Here is a 13,067-nt window from a genome sequence, read left to right as displayed (position 1 = left end):
GGTGGTCTCATCTTTTCATATGAACCAACCTATTGTCGTTCCTGTGGCTACACGGGACTTGGAGGATTCCGAGTCCCTGGATGTGGTCAGGGCTTTGAAGATTTGTGTGACCAGAACGGCTAGGATCAGGAAGACCGAAGCTCTGTTTGTTCTGTATGCGGCCAACAAGGTTGGCGCTCCTGCTTCAAAGCAGACTATTGCTCGCTGGATCTGTAACACGATTCAGCAGGCGCATTCTTCGGCAGGATTGCCATTGCCTAAATCGGTTAAGGCCCATTCCACTAGGAAGGTGGGCTCTTCTTGGGCGGCTGCCCGAGGGGTCTCGGCACTACAACTGTGCCGAGCTGCTACTTGGTCGGGGTCAAATACCTTTGCAAAGTTCTATAAGTTTGATACCCTGGCTGAGGAGGACCTCCTTTTTGCTCAATCGGTGCTGCAGAGTCATCCGCCCTCTCCCGCCCGTTTGGGAGCTTTGGTATAATCCCCATGGTCCTTATGGAGTCCCCAGCATCCTCTAGGACGTTAGAGAAAATAAGATTTTACTTACCGGTAAATCTATTTCTCGTAGTTCGTAGAGGATGCTGGGCGCCCGTCCCAAGTGCGGACTTCTGCAAGACTTGTATATAGTTATTGCTTACATAAGGGTTATGTTATAGTTGATCGGGTTTGAACCGAGGCTATGTTATTGTTCATACTGTTAACTGGGTAGTTTATCACAAGTTATACGGTGTGATTGGTGTGGCTGGTATGAATCTTGCCCTTAGATTTACAAAAATCCTTTCCTCGTACTGGAAGGTAAGGAGGAGGAGCCAGTGCACACCCAGAATCCAAAGCTTTCTTAAAGTGCCGTATCTCCTGCGGAGCCCGTCTATTCCCCATGGTCCTTACGGAGTCCCCAGCATCCTCTCCGGACTACGAGAAATAGATTTACCGGTAAGTAAAATCTTATTTAATTTTTTTTACATACAGTAGCGCACCAGAACATGAATATGCGTGTCCTTAAATCCTTGTGTCATTAGATATTATGAATTAAAAGAAAGTAGTCTATTAAATATCAAAAATTTTTATTTATGTCTATTGGTAATCAGAAACAGAAAGGCTTTTATACTCTAACTGCTTGCACTTGTAGTATTGATATAAGTATGTGGACACTTATGTCTTGCCCCTTTAGTATGATCCTACCTCCTATGTTGAACTGCCTAGCATTTGTCATCACTATACTTTTAACCAGATATGCAGCTTTTGTATTTTACATGAAAGGGTAGTTACAGATTTGCCGTCGGGGCTGGTCCTAATTGCTTTATTAGTAAACAGTTCTGTCTGGTGAAGCACACACGCGGTAATACTGCAAATAATTTTCAGTGCAGTAATATTTTTTTACCTCTCAACAGTTGTCATGTGCATGCTCAAAATTCTTATACTGCGAAAAAAAAATCTTCAAAATGAATGTTAGCAAAAGTCTCAGCAGCCGAGCCGAACAGTGCAAATTGCTTTTTGACTGGGTTCCTAGTTGTACTGCTGGTTTAATTGATATTTAAAGAGAAGATATTTACTCAAGTGCTGAAAGGGTAAAAACTGGCTTCGGGAAGGTGTGGTAACAGGGTGAAATACTGAAAGCACGATCTACAATCGCTAATGTGTATCCCTTAATGATAGCACTCCTTTGTCACACTTATTCATGTTCATGCTTTCACAATGATACTATGGTGAACGTTCCTAATGGTGCCTTTTTCACACCAATGAGTTTCCTGTTCCTAGTCCTAATTTATACTCTGTTATTTTAAAGTCTCTTTTCATATCTTATATGTTTGGGAGCCTGAACGGTCTTTTCATTGCAGGCCTGAGATGGTGGTGGGTTGGTACCACAGTCATCCCGGCTTTGGCTGCTGGCTCTCCGGTGTTGACATAAACACCCAGCAAAGCTTCGAAGCCTTATCGGAGAGAGCTGTGGCGGTGGTTGTGGATCCTATTCAGAGTGTAAAGGGAAAGGTACAGTACAAGCTAGTTACTAACATTTATTTTTTTAAACAAAGCTCTGCACCAAGCATTTGCATTAACATATCCTTTTGTGTTTGAGTGTTTTACCACTTTCTTTTTTTTTTGTTTTTTTGTCATGGTGTGGGTGGGGGGGTTCTACTTCTTTTCTTTTTTCTTTTTTTCTTCTACCACCCTTTCTCCTCCGTGTTTCACGCTGTACTCTACAATTAGTTCATTACTATATTCCCAAGAGACTTGTTCGTCTCTGTGCTCGATAGGGTCCTTGCAGCGATACCAAAAGCAGCTTAAATGAAGCGGCTCATTCTCCCTTTGTTGGTTAATCGGTCGATTGCATGTTTCTGAAAACGAGTTACAGATATAGTGGGAGCTGCTAGGGATTACCAGCTCCTTACCCAATCACATATTGATGCTGTGCAGAACCCCTAAACAACAGACTGTCAGCGTTTTCGCTATGAATTTTCTGCATTGGTAGACAATTAAAGTTTCCCAACCACCTTGCGGTTTCTTAGAATCAGTGACAGATGAAAGATTTAACTATGCCAAATGCATCTGAAAAGAAATTAAACTTACAAAGCATATTGGGTTGTAGTTTTCCTTTTGTTTAAATATCTTTTTGTTCTTGTTTGGTTTCTATTGCTTTTTTTTTTTTCTTTTTCTTTTCTTTTTTTTTAGATGGTATGTTTTTTTTTTTTTTTGTATTTCTCTTCAACCCCATATGCCATTTTCCTATTTCCTGCCTCGTGACAGCAGGGTGCAGGTCTATTATCACCTTCACAGATCTGTCTGCAAATGTGAGAGGCAATTCGATTTTGCTCAGCCACAGGGAGAGTGGATTAGAAAAACTCAGAAGCTCCTGAAATTGGCTTGAATGGTTTACTGCTTTAAAATACTGCTGAGGTGTCTTGTTGGAACATGTCACTTCCATTGTAATGTAAAATAATAGTTATGATAAAAATGATCGCAATGTATTATTACAGAAGTTTGCCTTCCTCTTAAAATAGCCCGTCATTATGTATCTTGCTAAACATCATGTGCCGCAGCGCAAGCACGTACGCCTTGTTTTGGGGAAACGTAATGATGCGCAGAATCTTTATAGCTCTCAGGCATTTGCAATGTTACATTGAACAAAAAAAAATCATTTATAAGATGAGCAGAATTTGTTTTTGTTTGTGAATGTACACGTTTCCGAAGAAATAATTCCGTTTCTAAAAGAAAAAGTACATATTTGTACTATTTGATCCTCAATGAACTAGTTGAATCAGCAAGGTTTCATTGGAAGACAGCTGTCGGTGAAAATTGGAGACTACATGTACTGAAATGTACTGAAATGCTTGACGTTTGTTTTAAAGAAGAGATGGTCAAGTGAATTCTCTGTGTTGATGGAATGTACAGTCTGATTTTCTAAAGTTTAATTGTGTAATACATCCAATAGTAGTGATGCACTTGCCCTTGAACATATAGAACAAACTAAATCTCATTCACTTGGGAACGATCACTGGATGGTTTTGTGATGCAGTGATCTGTGATTCTAGTCCTTGTGAGCTTTCTATAGCTTTTTGACCTCTTGAAACAACTACGTTTGTGCTGGGTATCCGATGTCCAAGGTTGCACATTTTTATTGACATTTGTAGCCAGTAGCAATTGACCCAAAGTTTTAATAATAATACGTCCAGAGACTCACTGCAGGTAGAATTCTTATCAAGAGACGCTGGAAACCTGTTCTGTTAACTGATATACTTGAACATCCTTAATTAGCATTCAAGGGAAGAATCTACTGCCTCGGGTTGTGCAGCATTACAGAGCTTAGTTAATATTATGCTAACATGTATGTAGTCCCCTTCCAATTAACTTATATTTTAGTCATTAATAAAAAAATAAAAAAAAGAGGCTGGACTAATTGTGCATAGCAGTTGCTGTGAATATAGATAACTTTTGTCTTTTCCACATCATTGAGCATTATGTTATTTGGTTCCTGTTCCATCTTTTACGTTTTGGAGTATCCGCTAGAGGGGGTTAACCCTGACTGTCACTTGTAGGTATTTCCAAGTTGTTTAGTAAATCGAATTGGAGTAGTGAATCCTCAAAGGGAACAGCGAGAAAATGCACATACTCTGAGGAATCTGTTTTCTGCGGCCAAAATTGACATTGTATAAATAATTTCAATGTGTCTTAACTTTGAGCACACAATCACAGCAATTCACTGATATTCATTTGGCATGAGTCAGTTTCAGTTCTTTGTGCTTTCCAGTGAAAATGGCATAAAAAGTCCGATTTCTCTGAATTTTTTATGCTGAGGGGCTCACAGGAGGCGAAAGATGATGTTTCTCACTTGTGGCTGCCTGACAGTGCATGGCGGCAGAAGTAAGCTGCACTCACAGGGTCACATGTCCACTTTAATTTTTAAATATCTTGGTAGCTTAGCAAAGAAGCTGATAGCCGATCTGTTGCTGGTGATAAAAGATATTTAGAGGGGACGTCAGTTTTTTTGGGTTTGTTTTGTTTATCATGCTCCACACCTGGCATATCAACAATGCTTGTGTGATCACGGAATACATTACAATAGCACGGTTGACTTCAAATCAAATCTGTGCTTAAAGGTTGCTTAAAGTGGCAAATGAAATGTAGCATTGATATACTTGCTAAAAGCAACTGCCAGCCATTTTTTTTTCTATGCATTATATAACAATATGCACATAAGAAATTCACCATGGCTGAGATCCGCAGCCTACCCTAAGCCTGCCTTAGTGCAAGCTGTAGTCCTGTCACCCGCTACTGCGGATTCATAGACACGTTTTTCTATTTGTTTATTAACAAAGTCTGGTGTGCACAATAAAAAGTAAAGCCCTTTAATCTTCATTATTTTGTAAATATACATAAACTTGGTGCTTAGTTTTATATTTGTCAGTTTGAAATGTAGATCTAGTGATGATAAATAGCAAGAAATTGACTTTTTTTTACCATGAAAACCTCTGCCTTAATGCATTGATACCATGATTGATGCTAGATAGATTATGGCTAGATAGAATTTCGTGTATACAGCGCATGCATATGTAGTATCCAATTCTGGGAATAGAGAAGTATAGCATTGGTTGTAGCAGTGTGTATATTGGGCCTGATTCAGTGACAAACGCTGATTCCGCTGTCACTGTGTCACGGTATGCAGCGGTTATGTGAAAATATTCAAAATCCACAGGAGGCGTCTTTAGTTAAAAAAAGAAAAAGTCCAGTGCAATCTCCCTTGATCCGCTTGCAAAGTCCAAAGCCATAGCACTGGATCCTTTGAGTGAACATCGGACGTCTGAATAATCCTGATGCTACTCAGGAGGTCTGCCAAAACCACGGAGCCAGGGCCAGTGAAATGGTGTCCGATGACGCAACACCTGGCTTTGGCCTTCCCAGGAAACTGGGTCGACATGCCCCCACTTTCTGGAACAGTCCACCTCCAAGCCCCCAAACGGCTGTAGGCTGTCACTCACCCGATGTCTGCAACCGCACTGCGACCTCACACATTGCAGCACCTTATCCACCTATGCGTAGATCATTAAATATCAAATGTATGTGAATCTCTGAATCTGACCCATTGTCTCCTAATTTCTGCTTAGTGTTGAGTCCCCTCAACCCTTAAAACGTTACCAAATGAAAAAGCCATAAAACTTGTGTCTATACAAGGATTTTTCTATAATATAGTAGTGCTTACCCGCTCCTCACCTGGCCCACTGAAGCAGCTAAAGCCCTCCTAGGACATGGCTTGAAGCGTACTGCGTGTTTCCCACATTACCTTGTGGTTCCAATGTGCAGCAAGATTCACCTTGTCCTTGTCTGTATTCTGGGGGTGTACTACATAGCCAAGAAACAAATAGCACCTGTTAACTAAAATTATAAGTTGCTGTAAAAAAATCTTCTCAATTGCTATTATGTCACATTAATGTTACATATCTGTACATGCAATAAACTTAAGATAGTTAATATAACAAAATAGCATATCCCTTGATGGCATTGTTGTCCTGTAATGTAAAGGTGCATACACACTGGGCGTTTTGCCCAGCGTGTATGAACAGCGATGATCGTGAACATCGCTTGCAGGAAAATAGAACGGGGGGGTGGGGGGTGAAGCACTTTCCACAGTAGGAGACTGTGGAAAGTGCTTCACTGGGCTGTATAAACAGCCCGACTTACGGCGGACGCTAGCGATGATGCGGGAGCATGCATCAGCGCTCATCGCTAGCCCATACACACAGGACGAGTTTCAGCTCAAAGTAGCTCAAAATCGCCCAGTGTGTATGGGCCTTAAAAGTGTAACTGTACTTGAAATTAGGTTAATGGATTTGTGATAGGTGCCTATTACAGTGCCTTGCTAAAGTATTCACCCCTTTGCATTTTTCATGTTTTGTTGCCTAACGACCTGGAATTAAAATGGATTGTTTGAAGATTTGTATCATTTCATTCACAAAACATGCCTACAACTTTGAAGATGTTTTTTTATTTTATTGTGAAGCAAACAACAAATAGGACAAAATAACAGAAAACTTCAGCGTGCATAACTATTCACCCCCTAAAGTCAGTACTTTGTAGAGCCACCTTTTGCGGCAATTACAGCTACAAGTCGCTTTGGATAAGTCTCTATGAGCTTGCCACATCTTGCCACTGGGATTTTTGCCCATTCCTCAAGGCAAAACTGATCCAGCTCCTTCATGTTGGATGGTTTCCGCTTGTGAATAGCAATCTTCAAGTCTGACCACAGATTCTCAATTGGATTGAGATCTGGGCTTTGACTAGGCCATTCCAACACATTTAAATGTTTCCCCTTAAACCACTCGAGTGTTGCTTTAGCAGTATGCTTCAGGTCATTGTCCTGCTGGAAGGTGAACCTCCGTCCCAGTCTCAAATCACAGGCAGACTGAAACAGGTTTTGCTTAAGAATATCCCTGTATCCATCTATCCCTCGACTCGAAACAGTTTCCCAGTCCCTGCTGCTGAAAAACATCCCCACAGCATGATGCTGCCACCACCATGTTTCACTGTGGGGATGGTGTTCTTGGGGTGATGGGATGTGTTGGGTTTGCGCCAGACATAGCATTTTCCTTGGTGGCCAGAAAGTCCAATTTTAGTCTCATCTGACCACAGCACCTTCCTCCATACATTTGGGGAGTCGTCCATATGCCTTTTGGCAAACTCAGAGTACCTTCTTATTTTTAAACACTAAGTAATGGCTTTTTTCTGGCCACTCTTCCATAAAGCCCAGCTCTATGGAGTGTACGGCTTATTGTGGTAACACGCACAGATACACCAGTCTCTGCTGTGGAACTCTGCGGCTCCTTCAGGGTTACCTTTGGTCTCTGTGCTGCCTCTCTGATTAATGCCCTCCTTGCCCGGTCTGTGAGTTTTGGTGGCCAGCCCTCTCCTGGCACGTTTGTTGTCGTACCATGTTCTTTCCATTTGAAGATGATGGAGTTGATGGTGCTCCGAGGGATCATCACAGATTTGGATATTTTTTTTTTTATAACCCAACCCTGACTTGTACTTCTCAACAACTTTGTCCCTGACTTGTTTGGAGAGCTCCTTGGTCTTCATGGTGTGATGCCTCTTGCTTAGTGGTGTTGCAGCCTCTGTGGCCTTTCAGAAAAGGTGTGTTTATACTAGAGATGAGCGGATTCGGTTTTACTCGGATTTACTCTGTTCTCAAAATGGCATCTGGTTGGCTATCCAAAACACATGACATCCGTGAGCCAATGAGATGCCGTTTTGAGAACCGAGTAAAACCGAATCCGCTCATCTCTAGTTTATACTGACAGATCATGTGACACTTAGATTGCACACAGGTGCACTTTATTCCGCTAATTATGTGACTTCTGAAGGTAATTGGTTGCACCAGAACTTTTGAGGGGCTTCATAGCAAAGGGGGTGAATGCATATGCACATGCACATGTCAATTTTCAAATTTTTATTTATAAAATAATTTTTTTTTATATAAATTTTTCTCATTTCACTTCAGTAACTTAGACTATTTTGTGCAGATCCATTACATAAATGTCAGATTACTTTTTTTTTTTTTTTTTTTTCAATTACAGGTTGTAATGTAACAAAATAGGTAAAAAGCCAAGGGGGGTGAATACTTTAGCATGGCACTGTAGCTATAATAAAGCTTTAAATCTGATGTCTTGGGTACAGAATAATCCTTTTTAAATGTATTAGTCCTTTTAAAACACATGAGGTGTACAGTTTATATTTCCCACCATATTTTGTCACAATTACTTGTGCTATGATTTTTTTCCCCCCGCATACCGATAGATTGTGTTTATCGTTGTAGCATTTGTGTCAAGTTCTTTTAGTCCTGTGAGAAGTGATAAATTACTTGCCATTATTTGCCGCTGCATTTCCTCTGTAGCCTTCTGACTTGTCTCTATTACTACTAAGCTGGTGTTATGTCTCTGGGTGCCGCAGGAAGATTTGGAAAATACTTTACTGTACAGTTGAGGGTATTCTCTTTTTCTTATGTAGTCCTTTTACCACTTTACCATTATCAAAATCATATGTTCAAAGTCTTGTTTGACTGTGCACTTAGGCGGAAGCTATGTATAATTTCATTTATTTATATATTTATTTTAGTGGCCTCTTATGTTATTAGGTACCAGCACAAATGTAATAAAGAAAATATTTCCAAATTTGTATACAAACAGATTAAATTACCTGGATTAACACCCAGAACTATTCGGTGTTTCTGTAAACATGCGGGTAATGCGCAGTAACCTGTAGATTCCATGATAATTACTGGGATCTATGGGTTTCCTCATGTGTTAAGCCCCAGAATGTGCAGCTAACACAGGTTTTTCCTTGCAGCTCCTGTTTTATATTAATATAGTGTTCCCGCTAGGATGCGGGAAGGGCTGGGTGCATAGGTGCTGGAGCAGTATGTCGCGCATGCTCAGAAAGGGGGAGAGGCCCCACTGGCATCACTGTTGGGGACAGTTTGGCTCCCTCTGCGTCACCAATGCAAATATGTCCGCATCACCAATGGGGGGCATTTCAACCTGTCCTTGTCACTAATTGGGGAGTGCCAGCCTTCTCCAAAGCATTCCCCTTATGTGAACAGGTGGGGGACGCATGCGCACGGCATCCATTAATGTGGCAACTGCACTGGCCAGCTGTTTTAGCAGGGCAGCCTAGTGTGAACACTGTTATTTATACATACACACACACACACACACACACACACACACACACACACACACACACACACTTAATTAATCTGCAATTAGACCAATAATCTACATACCTCCAAATATCTTGGTAGATTGCTTGATTGGGGTTTTATTAATAATTATTGTCAGGGACTTTATCTGCAGAACAAATCAGACAAACTTCTTTTAGCTATCAAGGACACCTGTGCACCAAAAAGCTACAACAAACAACACTGGCCAAGGACACCCATTCAGGCGTTTTAATTGCGGGCGCAGCAATTCAATTGCTCTGCCGTTCAGGGGTCCAGCAGTCATGGAGGTCAATTATTTTTTCCTCACAGCCCCTTGAGGTGCGGAAAAAAATGTGTGCAAATGTGGCAGGACTTTAGACTAGTTTAGCCGATTTCGGTGGCTAAACCCGGTCTGTTTGGGCGTGATATGCATGTGCACCCAAACAGTTGAATTGTTACAATTGTTTGGGCGTCTAACAGTCCTGTTTAGATAGGAAAATTAGACGCCCAAGTACTATTAGCATTTTTTTCACAACACTCCTAGACTTACTTTTCTTCTGAACTTCTCAATTAGAAAACTTATTAAATTAAGTAAGTTGTGCCTACCTGTTATCCTTAGGGTCAGTTACAGTATGTCGTTGTGGACAGGGTTGTGCTACTGTTTGTCCACATATTTATGAGCGGAAGTCATCACTGATGTTACCTATCACTTTGACCATAAAACAATTTGATTGGGTCCTGGACCACCAATCCTTGGCCCCCTGCATATGCCCCTAGGTTCCAAGGAACACAGTTTTGGAACCACCATACTGGGTCTTTTGTTGGGTCCATCGGTGCTCTAACAGGATAAAAGACGTCTGTCTGAGTTTATCCTGAGGAGGGTTCATTCCTAAAGATACCCAAAATGAGATATGTATTAAATTGTTTTGATGTATGTAAATTATTATTGGTCTGATTCAAATTTCCAAACAGTCCCGACAGTCTGCATGCCGACTAACAGGGACTATTCCCACTCGTGGGTGTCCACGACACCCGTAGAGTGGGATTACAACCTGTGCTCGCCGCCGAATCTGCAAGGGGCTTCTTTGCGCTCGGCCCCCCCGCAAGTTTGTCATGTTTGATCATTGATTTTTGACCAATACCACTTACATATAATATAGTATTGTATTGCAGGGTTATTGGATTACAGGTTTCTATTTCTACTATGTAACATTTTCTTTTTTAGTTGGCGGAGTAACTATTACATTATGTAGACTGTGAGAGAGACACATCTAGGTTGCTGAATGACGCTTGAACATTGAACATGTTCTACAACGTTTAAGAGGTTCATAGCCTGGCCTTCGTTCTTGTATTATATACGGCATGACCCAATATTCTGTGACTTTCAACTCCATTCATGTAAATTCTGTGTTCCATATCTTACATGTTTTAGTGTGAGCCAGTGTGTGTTGTTTTAAAAAAAAAATAATAATAATAATTGAAGCAGATGACAAAAAATAGAGCTAGCCAAATTCGGAAGATTTTATTGTTGGAAAATAATCTGGCATGTATTTATTTTTAAGTGAAAATATTTATTTTGAACAATCCATGGGTCAGTCACCTGCCATCTTTGTATAGAATAAATACGGAATTGAGTTCTTGTTTTTCAAGCCATAATGATTCCACGAGCGAACACAGATGTACAAAAAAGATGTAGCTTCTATTTTCTATTGACAGCTTCCAAATATTTAGTATTTAATTCCAAGAGTTGCAATTAGTACAGCAGCCATGGTACTCCAACCACACATCCCACAAGCTAATTATATTAGCGAGGTCAGAGAAAATACATATTTTCAGAAAAATAAAGGGCTGTATTAATGTGTGTCTTCTACTTGGCTGTTAGATCACAGTTTGTTGATCTGGTGTATAATGTGTACAATTCACAAATTCGTCTTATAACAGAAATTGGTGTGTGATTGTGTTTATTTTACTAACCAGTATATTCACAGCAATCACTTCCAAATATCTCTGCAGTAAAGATGTGTTAATTACAAAACAGACAAGGTCTTCTATTATATTAAATCTACTAACAAGAAGACAGCAGGAATCACACATTTAAATAGCATCATCAACCCTTATTTTAGTGCACTGTTTTGATCTGCTAGTTACACGTAGACCAAAGGTGCTATTAAAGACAGAGTGTATAAAATAGGCAGCATTATATGAACAAAATGCATTCAACAAGCAAACAGACCTTTAACATAATTTTAACAAGCCGCCGAAATGATAAACTATCAAATTCTGCCGATTCATGCGGTGCTAATAACAAGAATTTGCCTTAGCTAAGAAGAGCGCTAATGGCTTTGTTATAAATTGTCTCTTGCAACGGTGACCCCATAAGTCTCAAGGCACATGGTAAGCTGAACTGAAAATAGTATTCTATGGAGGTGCTGAAAATCTGGAAAGCTACCGCGATTCTCTGAAGATAGGTAGGCTTCCTATTACTAGGGTGTTGAATCAAGCAATTCATTTCAAGTAGCTCTGCGATATAGCGTGGATTCACTAGCTTAGAGGGAAACGTGGTTGACATTGAAGCATCTTCTCTTCTTATTACCTACCTATTTAGGTTTTTGTTTAAACACTTTTTTGCTATTTCAGCTTACTTTAAAATGAATTATTGTTTTTCTTTTAAGTCTATTTAATTTATTTATTTTTTTAAATAAAACCACTTGATTTTTCTTTTGTCAAAATAAGACCAGCATTTAATTTAAGCTCCACTCATATACCTGGAAAATGCGTCCGCAAGTGGAAATTATTTCATGTGCTGGTGATTGCTGTTTAAAAATACTTCTCTTTAAAAGTAATTAAAAAATATATATATTTATACAGTTGTTTTTTGGTTGTTGTTTTCATATCTTATATAAATGAAGAAAAAAAAAAAAAAACATAGCCGTGCTTACAAGGCCCCCTGGAACACGCATGCAAATACCCACCAGGGCATTTCCCTCTGATCTCACTGTAGTATAATTAACACCTATTTTACCCACAACTCATTAAAGCTCTGTACATGAGTGAATCGATTTTATTGAGCGATAATGCTCATAAAGATAACTAGCTCTCTCACTGTGGACAAAAAGCAATTATTACTTTATAGAAATGAGAATGCACTATATAGGTCCTTCCCCATAGGTATGTACACACATTTTTTATATATCTGTATATATAATATTACACACAAACACCCTGTTTGTTTCTAATTTTACAATCCAGGTTGTTTAGATGAGTATTGAGGCTGTTGCTATAGCGATGGCAGATGATTCTCTTATTTTTGCAAACTTAGAGGATGCCATATTTACTTGAACTTCCAAAAAATGCTGTTTGTGAAAACAATCTGCTTGACTATATGCAAATGTATCTACAGATACATATGGAAATACTGCAGAAATATATCAATACTTATGGACGTCTATGTACATTTCTTATGGTTTCTAGGTTAAGCAGCGGTGTATGTTTTTTGTTTTATGTATTTTTTATTTTATTTGGTGGACCATGTTTTCTTTTTATGGGCTAAACCTCTTCATCATGGTATACAGTGTGGTCTCTGCAGGCTATAAGATGGTACAACAGCGTAAGAAGATATTTAACAATGCAATTAAAATGTATGGGTCAGTTAGTTTTTCTTTTGGAATTAAATAATCTGCAATGTTGATATAAGTTTACCAGGTTCCAATGGCTAGGTCGACACCATATGGTCGGCATGCATTAGACCAGTGGTCTCCAACCTTAATTGGGGTGTGAGCTACTTTCGGAAAATAAAACCTCTGAAGGAGCAACACCCTGCCCCAAATGCACGTGCTTTCCTGCAAACGTGGGTGTGGCCTCACAAAGTGGGTGTAACCTC

General features: G+C 39.8%; 1 protein-coding gene across 1 annotated transcript in view; it reads left to right on the top strand.

The window, feature by feature from the left end:
- The window catches only part of PSMD14 (proteasome 26S subunit, non-ATPase 14), a 305,697-nt gene that overhangs the window by 228,217 nt on the left and 64,413 nt on the right, over positions 1–13,067 (top strand). The window contains exon 6 of the mRNA XM_063933641.1: positions 1,839–1,989. Within this exon, the coding sequence (XP_063789711.1) occupies positions 1,839–1,989 (151 nt within the window). The remainder of the gene's footprint in view (positions 1–1,838; positions 1,990–13,067) is intronic.

This window comes from Pseudophryne corroboree, chromosome 7 (genome assembly GCF_028390025.1).
Source record: "Pseudophryne corroboree isolate aPseCor3 chromosome 7, aPseCor3.hap2, whole genome shotgun sequence".
Classification (NCBI taxonomy): domain Eukaryota; kingdom Metazoa; phylum Chordata; class Amphibia; order Anura; family Myobatrachidae; genus Pseudophryne; species Pseudophryne corroboree.
Note: the sequence above shows the minus strand (reverse complement) of the source record. Positions and strands in the feature narration are given on the sequence as shown.